The 16626-nt window shown below is 38.5% G+C and overlaps 1 protein-coding gene across 5 annotated transcripts in view; it reads right to left on the bottom strand.

The window, feature by feature from the left end:
- Positions 1-16626, bottom strand: part of LOC143029243 (bestrophin-4-like) — a 180820-nt gene that overhangs the window by 39518 nt on the left and 124676 nt on the right. For all 5 annotated transcript variants that reach the window (XM_076191969.1, XM_076192079.1, XM_076192111.1 and 2 more), the window contains exons 11-12: positions 5454-5586; positions 598-677 (exon numbers count right to left, since the gene is read on the bottom strand). In XM_076191969.1, coding sequence (XP_076048084.1) covers positions 598-677; positions 5454-5586 — 213 coding nt within the window. The remainder of the gene's footprint in view (positions 1-597; positions 678-5453; positions 5587-16626) is intronic.

Here is a 16626-nt window from a genome sequence, read left to right as displayed (position 1 = left end):
GCCCACATGTGACCCTGATTCCCATGTGAGGTTGGAGTTAGCAGGTGTGTCACATGTCTGCGAATGTTATTTCATCTCATTGTAAAAAAAATATATATTACATTAAATTATAAAAAAAAAAAAAATATATATATATATATATATATATATATATATATATATATATATATATATATACACATATATATAAATAATTCTTTCCCTAAAGGGAGAGCATTTCCCCATAAGCTTTGCTTCACACTCCCTTTTCAACAAGTTATTTTTGTAAAATTTTGTATACGGTATATGTATAAATTTTGTTTTCTTTTGTTGAATAAATTCTTGAACTGAACTGAATTGAACCGTTTGATCAATTTCGAAAAAGAGATGGGATCCCTTAGGTGTAACTCCTTTCCTGTAAATTATAACTAGGTAAACGCACTCCAAAACCATGTGGTAAACACACCTTAAGTTAACATTCAATACATCAGACTATGGATAAATTGGAATAGTGCTGGAAAGTCAATTATGTTATGAAATATTCCAACACAATACAATGATATTAGGAGACAGTACCACAGAATACAGAGAACATTCATTGTCATAAACTAGACTTACCTTTGCAGGCAAAAGCTTTGTTCTGCTTGATTCACTTCTTGTGTCACCCTCATCATGTGCTGGTGAACTGAGAACATTTCCTGCATTAAGATGAAAAAATATATATATATATATTTGAAATTATTATTGTTAATTAAAATTACTAAAGGTGTGAAATGGGTATGTACTTTGACTTAGCCAAACCCTTGCAAGATGGAAAAGACCTTTGGTAATCATAAAGACCTTTGGTAATCATATATATGAAGCTTATTGGCTGAGCGGGTTTGGGCATTGATACTTGTGGCAACAGTCGAGATGGCGGTTTAAACCCTACCACTGGCAAAGTTGAACTAAGGGCATTGTTCATTAAACTCCATGCTACTAAGTTCTCAGGAAGGGGCACCATCAGGAGAGTTTGTAATGTTATACCATGAAGAAAAGAAAAGAAAAGAAAAAAAAAATATATATATATATATATATATATATATACATATATATATATATATATATATATATATATATATATATATATATATATATATATATATATATATATATATATATGTATATGTAAAAGAGGGGAGCAGATTTTCTGTAAAACATGTGGAGTTAAAAACAATAGCATTTTTGCAGTTATGAGTTACCCCTATATTCTGTGAATAGGACTGATCGTGTTTTCTGTAGTTATAAACATTCAGGGTAAAAGAGAACGAGTAAAACAGTTGTAACTATATTTTATAAAGTGCATGTTGTGATGCATCATTGTACAAAAGACAACCTAATGTGCATGTGAGTATTTGACTTGTATTGATTAGGTTATTAAAATATCTTCAGGATTGTCTGTAATGACATAAGACAAATAATCACAAAATGGTGTCATGAAAACAAATAATATAACAGGGTTAATGCATCTGATGGTAGGTACATATATCTACTTTTTTAGATGAAATGTTTGAGAAGCATGGAAGGGGTTACTAGGCTGGATAGTGAGAAACATGGTGAGGGTGAGGAGGAGAGCAGGGTTGGAAAAGGAGTTGGGTGATAGGATTGATGAAAGAGTAACGAGATGGTTTGGACACATGGAAAGAACGAGTGAAGAATGATTAGTAAAAGAAGTGTGGTAGGCAGAGGTGGATGGAGTGAACACGAGGGGGTGACTGAGGATGAGATGGATGGATGGGGTAAAAAGGGCATTGAGAAAAAGGGGGCTATCTGTTGAGGAAGGAAGGGAAAAGACAGAAGATAGGGGTAAGTGGATAATGATTGTATATGGATGATGCTGTGATACATGGGAGTGGGTGGGGATGGGGGGTTAAAGAGTGGTTATGTGTGCAATTTTGATGCAGTCTGAAGGGATTTCTCCACGTCTTCTCTTTTTCTACACAAGGGGACGAAGAAGGGAGTTGCTGATTAAATGAAGCGGCCTTGCTATGAATGTGCTGTGTCTTAATGCATTGCTTCAGATCCAGGGATGACCTGTTATCCAGGAGCCAAGAAAAGAAGGAGGAAATGAGGGAGGGAGGGGTGGTGAATGGGAGTGGAGTAGATGGGGATGAAATGGGTGGGAGTGGAATTATGCCTTTTGACTTTGGCAACCTCCCTTGTATGTACCATCTACAATTCTCATGTAAGTACAGACAAGCCTGAAGACATTTTATTAAATACGAAATATTGAATAAATGGAAGATTACACAAATTTACATTATGCTCATCTGATCAAAGGAAAGACTATCATCAGAAACATTAAGAAAAAATTAAATAACCGCAAAAATACTGTTGTTTTCAACTCCATATATATATATATATATATATAATATATATATATAATATATATATATATATATATATATATATATATATATATATATATATATATATATATATATATATATATATATATGCTGGTAACCACTTAAGAAAAAGAAACACAGAAATCCCAAGTGCTTTCGTGTAATCCACATCCTCAGGGGAGAATACACGAAAGCGCTTGGGATTTCTATGCTTCTTTTTCTTAAGTGGTTACCAGCATATTTCTGATCACGTGTTCAAGTGATTTATTTGCAATATATATATATATATATATATATATATATATATATATATATATATATATATATATATATATATATATATATATATATATATATATATATATATATATATATATATATATATATATATATCAGACAATCTCCTTGACAGTAGCGCACGGGATTCGAACCCGCTGCATCTGGAAGTAAACTTCCAAGACACACTCGCCTTAGACTGCTCGACCACTTGACGTAGTCGAGCGGTCTAAGGCGAGTGTGTCTTGGAAGTTTACTTCCAGATGCAGCGGGTTTGAATCCCGTGCGCTACTGTCAAGGAGATTGTCTGATTGATGTCGCTGTTCACTAGCGAATTTCTCAAATATATATATATATATATATATATATATATATATATATATATCATCCAGGAGGAGCCAAGAAAAGAGGGAGGGAGGGGTGGTGAATGGGAGGAATGGGAGTGGAGTACGTAGGGAAATGGGTGGGAGTGGATTTATGTGTTTAACTTTGGCTACCTCCTTTGTAAGGGGGAAAAAGCCCTTGGCATGTATATGTATGTGTATATATATATATATATATATATATATATATATATAGATATATTTACCTAGTTGTATTTTGCGGGAAGGGGAGCTATGCTCCTGGTGTCCCGCCTTTGAATCTTGCAGTGTCTAGTTTACTTTTAAACTCATGAATGGTTTTTGCACATACTATTTCATTATCCAGTTTGTTCCAAGTGTCCACTACTCTATGTGGAAAACTGTTTTTCTTCAGTTTTCTTCTGTAGCTATGTTTTTTTATTTTCTTTCCATGTCCTCTTGTGTTTCACTTGTCCCAGTTTAGTAAGTCCTCTCTATCGAGTATCTCTGTGCCTTTCATGATTCTGTAGATGGTCAGTAGGTCACCTCTCCCTCTTCTTTGCTCCAGCGTCAGTAACTCCAGTTTAGCCAATCTCTCTACTGGGTGACCACAATGTTGCCCCATACTCTAGTCTAGGCCTTATCAATGTAACCAATATTTTTTTTATAATTTCTTCGTCCAAGTATGCAAATGCCACTTTTATTGATCTTAGCAAGTTGTAAGCCTCCCCGACAATTTTGTTAATCTGTTTATCATAGGGCAAGTTGTTTGTGATAATTACCCCCAAATCTTTTTCGGATCCTGCCTTAACCTCCTTGGTTCCAATTGTATATTTTCCTGATATTCTGTTTTTGCTTTTTCCAAACTCCATTATGCTACACTTTTTAGTATTAAAGGCCACTTCCCATTTCTGACTCCAGTTCCATACCTTATTCAGGTTTCCTGCAGTGCTTCACAGTCCTTATCAGTTTCTACTTTCCTTAACAGCTTGGCGTCATCTGCAAAGAAGCTCATGCAACATTTCACATCCTCATCCATGTCATTCACATAAATAGCAAACATTATTGGTGCCAATACAGATCCTTGTGGTACTCCACTGATCACCTCTTTCCAATCTGAATATTTTTCTCCGAGCGCTACTCTCATCTTTCTTCCAATCAGGAAGTCCTCCATCCATTTTAGTAGGTTCTCTTGTATTCCTCCTATGTGTTCCAGTTTTTTTTTAGTAATTTTCTGTGTGGTACTTTGTCAAAAGCTTTTTGTATGTGTGTTTTGAATAGGTTTTCTGCTGATTTTTAAGGTTAATGATCTCAGTTGTACTTATTTTAGAGCCATATTAACAAGATCACAATAAAAGACAGTGATCAAAATAGCCTATTAAAATACATAGTGTAGTGTGCTCAGGTACACTCATATGCACTGCACTCCATTGCTTTCTCAGTTGTGTACTGGAGATCACAATAACATTGACTCTAACATTCCTGATTCTGAGCTGCACATGCCTTACTCCTAACTTTATATGATTATCTTCCTTTAATTTTTACAGGTCTAATGTTACAGGTTTCATGTTCATATAAAACAGACATTGGAATGCCCATTCTCCTGGACCAATTCAAATGCCCTCTTGTAAGTGGAAATCATGTATGGGCCTGTCATATAGGCTCACATTTAGTCTTGCATTCCTTTTTCTTTTCTGGGTCTACAGATAGCCTGCCACAGTTAGGTCAGTTTAGATCAGCCAGCCATTCAACCCTGTCTGGACAGTTGGCAAGTTCCCCTACCTGAGTAGGCTTGCTACTTCCTCTCCTGGTATAAAACCAACTGTAATCCACAGTTGTGTCACTATTTCAATCATGTAGTATGGCAATAACAATAAAATAATTTAATAATATTCTCATGAATCTATTCAACTCTTTCATTGACATTCACAACTTGTACTTTTGATTTATTTGGTTTCAACAAGTGATTTGAATCAGCTGAGAGAAATCCCTCTAACAGGTTTCTTCTATTGTAAAAATTATCTGACCAACTGGTGGAAACCTGAGATCTGATACCACTTATTTGAGAGGTTTCTAATCTGCCAAAATCAGCAGCCTACCCTATTCCAATTTTGCTTAACACTGAAGAAGATCAAAGCAAGTTGCTCTCCTCAGGCAGTGGGGCTCCATAATACAGAAATTATTTAAACCAATGTCTTTTTTTTTTTTTTTAACAAACAACATTGTTAAAATTCTGTTTTGCCCTGCCAGAGGTAAATGTGTGAGAGAGAGAGAGAGTCATTTACTTACCATCTTTGTCTCTGTGCTTTATCTTGATGGCAATGGGTCCCTCTTCATCAATGGATGAGCGAGGATTGTTGAGGCCCTGGTTTTCATTGAAAGCATCAAGGTAAATGTGAGAGAGAGAGAGAGAGAGAGAGAGAGAGAGAGAGAGAGAGAGAGAGAGAGAGAGAGAGAGTCATTTACTTACCATCTTTGTCTCTGCGCTTTATCTTGATGATAATGGGTCCCTCTTCATCAATGGATGAGCGAGGATTGTTGAGGCCCTGGTTTTCATTGAAAGCATCAAGGGATAGGCCAGACATGCGGAAGATGTCACTCTCCTGTAGGCAGATAACCAGCCACCACATCAGTCAACATGAGTTTCAGGACTTATAAGAAGACTAGCTTATTCTATTTCAACAATTTTATATATATAATATAATATAATATATATATACAGTCAACTCCCCATTAACACGAGTTTTGTTAACACGATTTCGATCTTACACGACTTAAAATTTATGAATATATATTCTGATAACATGAAATGTTCGATGTTATGTGAGTTGAATTTCCCGCCACCAGAGCACGGGAGAGATGCTCTGACTCCCGCGTCTCTGCCTCTTGTCCTCAATGTGAAGCCAGCCCTCACAGCGTGTGGAACTCATAAACAATTTTATCAAAGTTTTGTGTTACATAAATTCATGTACTATGGCACCCAAGCATCCTGGTACCCCAAAGGGGAGTGCAGCAAAGAGGTCAAGAAAACTTGTGACCATAGAAAAGAAGTTAGAAGTGTTGGATCGTTATGATTGGGGTGAAAGAACTTCTGATATTGTTCATGCTACCGGACTGAATGAGAGCACTTTGCGGACCATCAGGGTGAATGCTGACAAGATCAGAGCCAGTTCTGTTGCTGGTACATCAGCCTCCTCTTCACAATGTTCCTGAGCAAGATCCTTGGAGATGGAGAGGATGGAGAAGTTATTGGCACAATGGATCCAAAACCAAAACAAGCATAGTGTCCCTATCAGCATGGCCATCATACAAGCTAAAGCTTTAAGTCTCTACCAGGATGTGCAAGACGAGAATGAGGAAGACAAAGACAAAGCCAAGACCTTCAATGCCAGTTCTGGGTGGTTCTCCAGGTTCAAGAAATGATATGGCTTCCACAATCTCAAAATGACTGGGGAAGCTGCATCTGCCGATGTGGAAGCAGCCAAAACATATCCGGCTACCCTCGAGACCATCATCAAGGAAGGTGGCTACACTTCCAAGCAGACTTTTAATATAGATGAGACAGGTCTATATTGGAAAAAACTACCTAACCGGACCTATATCTCGGTTGAGAAGACGACTGCACCTGGATTTAAGGCCTCCAAGGATCGTCTTATGCTCTTGTTTGGTGCCAATGCAGAGGGAGACTGCAAGCTGAAACCTGCTCCTGTCTACCACTTGGAAAATCCACGAGCATTGAAGGTGTGTATGTATGGATGTTGATTATTAGTCATGAAAGCTTTGAATTTTTTACCGAGTTTGCTGGGTTTTTTTCATGCACCAAAACAAAAAAGAAAATTGTGTCACCAACTCACAATTTAAAGCAAACTAAACTAATTTTGCTTGTTCTTGTGTCTTCACAGGGCTACGTCAAGACCTTCCTACCCCGCTACTGGTATTCCAACAAAAAAAGGATGGATGACGGGGAGCATATTCAAGGACTACTTTGGGAAATTGGAGAAAGAGTTAGAACTTTACTGCGAGAATAAAGAGATTCTATTCAAGATTCTCCTGATCTTGGATAATGCTCCCAGCCATCCCCCGTCAATAGAAAATCTCTCCAACAACAACCAGCTCACTTTCTTGCCGCCAAACACCACTTCCATTCTGTAGCCATGTGACCAAGGAATTATCAAAACCTTCAAGTCGTATTATCTATGTTCAACCCTGACTGACATGGTTGAGAGGACACAAAAAGACAAGATGACCGTGAAGGAATATTGGAAGCAGTTTACCATCAAAGATGCTCTCCACTTCATTAAAGAATCTTGGGAGAAAGTGCCAAGGAAATGCCTAAACAGGGTTTGGAAACATCTGTGTCCTCAGTTGGTGTATGATTTTGTCGGCTTTGACATTCAAGAAAATGTCTCTAAAGCTAACAAGGAAAGTCTTGACAAGGCCAGGGAAGCCGGGTTTGACCAACTTGAGCAGAAGGACATTGATGAACTGCTAGAATTGCACACAGTGGAGCTGACTAACGAAGAACTGTTAGAGATGGAGACGATACAGAATGCAGAGTTGGAGGCAGCTGCACCTTGGCCTATATCAGAAACCCCAGAGCCCAAGAGAGTCTTGACCAAAAGTGATCTCGAAAAAGCACTCTCGTTTATACGAGAAGGACTGGATATCTTGGAAGCCAAAGATCCGAATATTAACAGAAGTGCAACAGTGGCCAGAAAAGTTATGTCGGAGCTGAACTGTTACAAATTGATGTTAGATCAAAAGAAGAAAAAGACGACACAGACGAAAGTCCACTATTTCTTTCAAAAAAAGACAGTCAAGGAAGAGGAGGCAGGGTGAGGCGAGGTGGGAGAGGGAAGTGAGGAGGCAGGGCGAGGCAAGGAGGGAGAGCAGAGTGAGGAGGAAGAGCGGGGTGAGGAAGGAGAGGGGAGTGAGGTTGAGGATGGGAGCATGGCAAGCGACAGTGATGGTAGTGATGCGTCGTAATGTTTACATGCATTAAAATTTTTATTTTACCGCACAATAAATACCAATATAGTAAGAATGTGTGTTTTTATTGTTTCTGTAACCTTCAAATTTATTAATAGTGTGTTTGTTTAGGATTTTTAGTAATAAAATCCCAAAATAGATGGACTTTCCCGTTGTCCAGGAATGTAGCCCCCACTATTACCATTATTTCTTATGGAGAAATTATGTTCCGTTAACATGATGTCCATTAACTCGACATCTCCAGGAACGTAACCCTCGTGTTAACGGGGAGTTGACTGTATATACAGACGCTCCTCTACTTACGTTCATTCGTTTTACGTTTTTTCAATTTTACGTTTGAACTGACGGTAAAAAAAAATAAAATTGTAATTTTTTTTTTTTTTTAGTGAATCTTTTAGTTTACTGCGCTCTCCGTAGTTCAAAGGATACTTGCGCACGACGCTGTGTCCATTGTTTACATTGCGCAGATGACAAACTGAAAATGCCTTGCCTCCTCCTCCCCTCCTCCTCCACCATCTCAATTTATGTTGCTTGAATTTAATCTATTTGAAATTAATGTTATTACTTTACAATGTTATGTGTTTAATTAATGATTTAGGGGTGTTTTATAAGATACGGTAATAGAATTTACCGATGTATAGTACAGTAACAACTTACGTTCATTTTCAACTTACGTTCGGCCGTTCGGAACGTAACTAAAATGTAAGTTGAGGAGCGTCTGTATATGTGGTGATTGGTTTGACGACGACAACATCACCACTATTTGATACTAGTTTTTATCATCGCACACTGGCATTGCACGCATGGGTGGCCCCTTCTTGAGAGGAGCAACCATAACATAATTTAATTTGTGCTAAGGTAAGACCCTTTCTAAAAGTCCTGCTGAAGGTCCCTAGAGGAGGACTGAAAAACATCATATGACACCAGTGACCCCTTACTGCAATATGATTGGTCAAATGTGTTTGAAAGTTTTGTCCATAACCAATCATGTAAATCCTCAGATAAAAAAGTACAGCCCTAGAGGGAGGTGCCTAGCAGGACCAAGGTATCCTTATGGGTTGAAAAGAAAAGGAGAACAGTATTGTCTTGTCTTGTTTTGAGTCTTGAGGCAACCGCTCCAATTATCAGTCACCACATAGGTCTGCATCTCAATATAACTAAATATAAGTCCAGGCTCTTACACCCTGTACCCTCAATTACACTATTAATTGCAAATACTAAAACAACAAATAAAAGTCATAGATAGGAGAATTTAGTCTCATTCAACACCACCATTTTGAGAGATGATAATATGAGATTTCAAAACTACTCATACACTTGTTTTTACTTCCCTGATCCAACCATTTTGCCCACAGCTAGCATTTAACTTTATATACATAAACAGGGGAGCACGACATTGGTGGCCCCGCGGTGGGATTAAATCACCCTGTATACATTAACCACAAATACATTGCTAAACAATAACATGACACTCGGGAGACAAGGACATTGTTTATGAGCATGTATGAGATATTTGTGAAAAATATGATATATAATTTAATTACAAATGTATGAATTTATGTTGTGCAAAATGTGTGTTTAGTGACATGAAGAAAAAATTGTGTTAGTGAAGTTGTAAAAAGTTATGTATACCTAGCGTACTCTCCTAAAAACAGGGTGTCCAATGTGATTAACATATGAATTTTGAAATAAATGAGGATGTCGGTTTCCTCAAGGTTTAGAAAGGTAAGCAGACAATATTGAAAAAAAAACCTATAAGGATATCTATTCCCTTAGGTTTAGTAAAAATATGAATGGGCAATATTGAAAGAAACTTATGAGGATATCTATTCCCTTAGGTCTTGTGAAAAAATAAACGAGCAATATTGAAAGAAACCTATGAGAATATCTATTCCCTTAGGTTTAGTGAAAATATAAATGGGCAATATCAAAAGAAACCTATGAGGATATCTATTCCCTTAGGTTTAGTGAAAATATAAATGGGCAATATCGAAAGAAACCTATGAGGATATCTATTACCTTAGGTTTAGTGAAAATATGAACGGGCAATACTGAAAGAAACTTATGATATCTATTCCCTTAGGTCAGTGTTTCCCAACCTTTTTTGGCTGCGACCCTAAATCCACTCTCAGCCTGGAGTCGCGACCCTAATTGTAATAATAAATTCAACCATTTCATGTTATATTTCTACGTACTTGCATAATGTTTATAAACTTTCGTTTTTATAGTTCAGTTTATATTTACTAGCACAATAAATTTAAATACATTTGAAACTTGAATGAAAAAAAAAGTTAAAAAGAAAGGAAACTTTATTTCATACCCTTTGGCGACCCTCAAAAACACCCTCGCGACCCTAGTTTGGGTCGCGACCCTGGGGTTGGAAACCACTGCCTTAGGTCTTGTGAAAAAATAAATGGGCAATATTGAAAGAAACCTATGAGAATATCTATTCCCTTAGGTTTTGTGAAAATATAAATGGGCAATATCAAAAGAAACCTATGAGGATATCTATTCCTTTAGGTTTAGTGAAAATATAAACGGGCAATATTGAAAGAAACCTATGAGAATATCTATTCCCTTAGGTTTAGTGAAAATATAAATGGCCAATATCAAAAGAAACCTATGAGGATATCTATTTCCATAGGTTTAGTGAAAATATAAACGGGCAATATCACAAGAAACCTATGAGTATATCTATTTCCTTATGTTTCATAAGCTGGCAATATTGAAAGAAACCTATGGGCAATATTGAAAGAAACCAGTGAAGATGTCAGTTCCCTCAAAATTGAATAAAATAGTGAGCAGAAATGCAAAACCAGTGAGGATGTCAGTTCCCTCAAAATTGAATAAAACAGTGGGCTGAAATACAAAACCAATGAGGATGTTGGTTCCCTCGAATTGAAGAGAAGCAGGCAAATCAATAACAAGAGTCATTGAGGCTAAGGTTCAATGACATTAAATGAGAAGTATGAAATCAATGAGAAAGTTGGTTCCCTCTGGCTTGAAAATTCAACCACAAAAGGAAATAACATCCGTTGAAAGAAAAGACAAAATTACCTATGTATGAAGAAATTGTGTGGAAAAATGTGATCTATATATTGAGGAAGAAAATTACCTTGGTTTGAAAACAAAAGTGTCGCAATATAAAATTGGAAAAAGAGCCAGAAAATATTTTCAAAACTTATTTTTGTGAAACGATGCTTCAAGGTTATACCTTTTCCTAGGGAAAAGGGCTATGTAGAATTGAAAGTCCTGCTAGAAAATTAAATGAATAAAGTATGCACAATTGTCCATATAAGGTTTACACCTTTTCTTTTAGTGAAATGAAAGTCCTGCTAGAAAATGAAATAAAAAAGGTTTGCACAGTTGTCCATACAAGGTTTACACCTTTTCCTTGGTGAAATGAAAGTCCTGCTAGAAATGAAATGAAAAAGGTATGCACAGTTGTCCGTACAAGGTTTACACCTTTTCCTTGGTGAAATGAAAGTCCCGCCAGAAAATAAAATGAAAAACGTATGCACGGTTGTCATGAAAGGAGCCAGGAAATTATCTAAAAACGTGGAAATTAAAAAATCCTTGGTACATGAAGCCTGCGCAGTCACAAATGTTTCATATGAACAATTCCCTTGGTATATGAGATCTCTCTAAAAAGAACTATGTGAAATACAATGATTCCTCAGTAAATGAGGTTTTGAGGTTGAAACATTTCCCTCATTGAATATAATTCCACATGTTGATACAAATTAATGAGGAAGAAACATTCCCTCAATAGATAAAGCCCTTCATGTGAGTCAAATAGTTAAATTGAAGTCATTCTTCAATAAACCAAAATCCCATGAATTAAGTTATGCCTTGGCAAATCTAAATCCCGCGACTTTGAGCTAACCCCTCAGCAAATGAATGTCCTACATGTGAAAGGAAATATATAAGTGAAATTGTATAACTTCATCTGTGCACAGAATCCTCGTGTGTTAAGAATTAAATGAGGCTGAAGTTAAATCCTTGGTAAATTAAAGCCCTGCGAATAAATAAGGACGACGAATAAGTTTTTCCTGTAATTGAGATTTGTGTGATTATAAAAAAAAATTGAGTCCTCCAGTTACATTCTGATTTCTGATATTTCAACATTGAGAACAACAACAGAAATAAGCTTACATGCTTTTTTGTGTTATCCTTGGCAATTGTAATTGTTATTTCAAACTATGTGTTCTTTTCATTATCTGCACTTCATGTATATTGATGCAATGCCAAATAAACTTGCTTATTGAGATAGACATTTCCCTCAAACTGGACAAGTGCAGTTCCTGTTAAAAAATTGAAGTGAAACAGGTGCACACGTGATACAAAAATCTTGAACTTGTTTAGTGACAAATTAAATTGCTTATGTCCTAATGGCAACCGTCGGTGACTGATTTCTATACAGAAATGACCACTACAGTCAGCAATAAAACAATGCATATCAGAATAGTGCATACCGGGTTGTATAAGTGTACATATCAGATGCATTGTCTCAGACTTGTGAAAAAACAGGCCACCTTACAGACTACTACACAGCTGCCTTTTAAATATATAAATGTATAATATAGATATATAACATATATGCATTTAAATAGATATTTGGATACATAGAATATAATGAGAATAAAAAATTTGAGCTCCCATTAAAAGTGAGAATGTTAAGTGGTACTTTTGTGGAAATAATATAAGGTTCCAGAGTTGAGGTATTGGCTGCTTGTTATTGTGGAAAAGTAGCATGCAGTTGATACTTTAGGGTCTATATGGGGTGCCTCTATGGACCAGAGCCACACACCATTTTGTCTATGATAGAGGAAAACTCTTCATAGAGAAATTATGACACTTTTATACTACGACTGTCCGTCCGTTATGCTGTCCCCCAACCCCTTGCTGCTGTCCTGTACCATTCCTCTGAGTATTCATTTTCTGCTGTGGGGGAATTCCCTGTGGTGGGGGAAAAGAATACTGCCACCAAGTATTTCCACTTGGATCGTAAGAGGCAAGAAGAAAGGGATGGGGATTGGGACTAGGCATCCTTCTCCTTGTAGCCCCACAGGGGACATTCCTAAACAAAAAAGTAAAGGCATAAGAGGGTCTGGGAGTTTTCCGACCAACACCCTAAGGTTTGGGTCTTTTAATGTGCGTGGATGTGGTACAGATGAGAGTAAAAGGGAAGAGATAGGTAGTATGTTTGTGAGAAGAAAGATGGATGTGTTGGCTTTGAGTGAAACTAAGCTGAAAGGGAAGGGTGAGTGTAAGTTTGGGAGTGTAAGTGGGAGGTTATCAGGAGTGAAGAGAGGGCAAGGGAGGGAAAGGGTGGCTATTCTAGTAAGTGAAGAGATAGGTAAATGTGTAGTGGAGTGGAAGGAGGTTTCCTCAAGGATAATGTGGATGAAAGTGAAACTGGGAAAGGAGATGTGGGTCTTTGTAAGTGCATATTGACCTGGCAGTGAGAAGAGTGTAGAAGAAAAAGAGGCCTTTTGGATAGATTTAAATGAGTGCATAGAGGATTTAGGGAGAAATGTCAATGTAATAGTACTGGGAGACCTTAATGCTAGGGTAGGAAATGGTCCAACTGATGGAGTGGTTGGGAAATGTGGAGTTCCAGGAAAGAATCGTAGTGGAGAGTTGATGGTGGAAATGTGTCTAGAGAGTTGATGATAGCAAATACAGTGTTTCGGAAGAAAGTCAAGTACACATGGGAGAGGGTGGTGGATGGAAGGGTGGTAGATAGAGCGTTGATGGATTATGTAGTGGTAAATAGGACTATGATAGGAAGAGTTAAAGATGTACATGTGCTAAGGGGAGAGGGTGGGGGAATATCAGATCATTTTTTGGTGGAAGATAAGTTGAGAGTGGAGGATAGATGGAGAAAGAGGAAAGGGACAAAAGGTAGGGAAGTGCTTAGAGTGAACTCTTTAAATGAAAAGGAAAAGGAGAAGGAGTAAAAGAAGAAGCTGAAAGAGGAGTGGGAGGGAGTGAAGGATAGAGTAGAGCTAGGTGTGGAGGAGGAATGGGGATGGTTCAAGGAGGGAGTCACAAAGTGTGCAAGGATGGTCTGTGGAACAAGAAGGATGGGAGGAAATAGAAGGAAGGGTAGTGAATGGTGGGATGAGGAAACAAAGAAGGTTGTAGAAGAGAAGAAGCGAGCTTTTACAGATTGGTTACAAAATAGGACAAGGGAGTCATATGAGAGGTACAAAGAAAAGAAAAGAGAAGTAAAGCAAAAGGTAAAGGAGGCAAAGAGGAGAGCAGATGTGAAGTGGGGTAAGAGTATGACAGAAAATTTTGAAAGTAATAAAAAGATGTTTTGGAAAGAAATTAAGAGAGGAAGAGGAGGTGAATCAAGTAGAGAAGAAAAGGTAAAAGGTGCAGATGGAGGGATGATAATGGAAGAGAAGGCAGTAAGGGGAAGATGGGCAGAATATTTTAGGGAGTTGCTAAATGTGAAGGAGGATAGGGAGGGAAAGATAGTTGCAGTGGGAAATGCTAAGAAAATGACCGTGATGAGTGAGGAGAATGGAGGAGAAATAAGGAAGGATGAAGTGAAGGCAGTTGTTAAGATGATGAAAGCAGGTAAGGCACCTGGTCTGGATGGATGCCATGCAGAATGTCTAAAAAAAGGAGGTACAGTGATGGTGGACTGGCTGATGAGGTTATTTAATGTTTGCTGGAGAGAGGGTAGAGTGCCGGAGGACTGGAGGAGTGCCTGTATAGTTCCACTTTACAAGGGAAAAGGGGACAAGTGTGAATGTAGTAGTTTCAGAGGGATTAGCTTGTTAACCACTTCCATACAGTGACGCATATGTAGGCGGCATGAGGAGCAAGTAGATACTCGATGATGCCGACGTTGCCATCTTGATTATATTTATTGTAGTCGTACCTACGTACCTTTCATTCTCTCTAAACTGGCTTCATCATATTTTCTATGGTTATCAAAATACACGGGTGAAAGAGAACGAACAATTGAGCACTGACTTTATTTTTTATAATGCGATTAGTATGACGCAACATCGCACATCGGACAGCTAATGCTGCCAGACGTGTGATGTGCCCCGGAGTGAAGAGGTTAAGTGTGGTTGGGAAGGCTTATGGGAGGATCTTGATTGAGAGGATTAGGAGAGGAACAGAGGGAGTAATTGGTGAGGAAAAGTGTGGATTTAGAATGGGTAGAGTTTGTGTAGATCAGATCTTTGTGGTAAGACAGATATGTGAGAAATCTATAGGAAAGGGGAAGGATGTTTTTTGGGCTTTTATGGATCTGGAAAAGGCTTACGATAGGGTAGACAGAAAGGCACTGTGGAAGGTTATGCAGATATATGGGATAGGAGGAAAGCTTCTAGGAGCTGTCAAGAGTTTTCATGAGAGTAGTAGAGCTTGTGTCAGGATTAGAAATGGAGAGAGTGAGTGGTTCGAGGTAAAGGTGGGACTTCGTCAAGGATGCGTTATGTCGCCCTGGCTGTTCAACTTATACATGGATGGGGTAGTGCAAGAGGTAAATGCAAGGGTAGTGGGTCAGGGATTGGAGATGGTTAAAGAAAATGGAGAAAAGTGGGAGGTGAGCCAGCTGTTGTTTGCGGACGACACTGCGCTTGTGGCAGGATCGGAGGAGGGATTGAGGAAGTTGGTGACAGAATTTGGGAGAGTATGTGATAGAAGAAAGCTAAAGATAAATGTGGGTAAAAGTAAGGTGATGAGATGTACAAGGAGTGAAAGTGGCAGTAGACTGGAAGTGAGCATTAAGGGAGAGCGACTGGAGGAAGTGGATAGTTTTAGATACTTGGGTGCAAATGTGGCAGGAAAAGGTGGAGTGATGGTGGAGGTAGAATGTAGATTGAGAGAAGCAAGTAAATGCCTTGGTGGATTGAAGAGTGTAATGAGGAATATACATTTGGGAATGGATGCTAAGAGGAGACTGTATGAAGGAGTGATTGTGCCAACAGCAATGTATGGGGCAGAAACTTGGAACATAAGAGAGGAAGAGAGAAGGAGTCTGAATGTGTTTGAGATGAGGTGTCTGAGAAGTATGATGGGGGTTACTAGGCTAGATAGAGTGAGAAATGAGGAGGTGAGGAGAAGAACGGGGGTGGAAAGGGAGTTGGGAGATGGGGTTGATGAAAGAGTATTAGGATGGTTTGGACACATGGAAAGAATGAGTGAAGAAAGACTAGTAAAAGAGGTTTGGAAGGCAGATGTGGAGGGAGTGAACATGAGGGGACGTCCTAGGATAAGGTGGATGGATGGGGTGAAGGGGGCTTTGGGGAAGAGGGGAATGTCTGTTGAGGAAGAATGGGAGAGGACAGAAGACAGGGGTGAATGGAGAATGGTTGTATATGGATGATGTTGTGATGCATGAGGTGGAATGGACGGGGGGATGGGGGGTGAGGTAGTATGAGTGAGCAAAATTTGACACAGCCCGAAGGGATTTCTCCCCGTCTTCTCCTTTTATGCATGGGGGGACGGACAGGGGGGGGTCGCCGATTTAATGAAGCAGCCTTGCTGTGGATGTGCAGTGTCTTGCGACACTGCTTCTGACCTAGGGCAGTGGACAAGGTGCAAGGATGACCCGTCATCCAGGAGGTGCTGAGATAAGAGGGAGGGTGGAGGGGTGTGGAGTGTATTCAGGGATGGAATGGGTG

The sequence above is a fragment of the Oratosquilla oratoria genome, chromosome 1 (assembly GCF_046742065.1).
Source record: "Oratosquilla oratoria isolate Oo_2021 chromosome 1, ASM4674206v1, whole genome shotgun sequence".
Classification (NCBI taxonomy): domain Eukaryota; kingdom Metazoa; phylum Arthropoda; class Malacostraca; order Stomatopoda; family Squillidae; genus Oratosquilla; species Oratosquilla oratoria.
The sequence above is the reverse complement of the archived record's forward strand: the minus strand, read 5'-3'. Positions and strand labels throughout refer to the sequence as shown.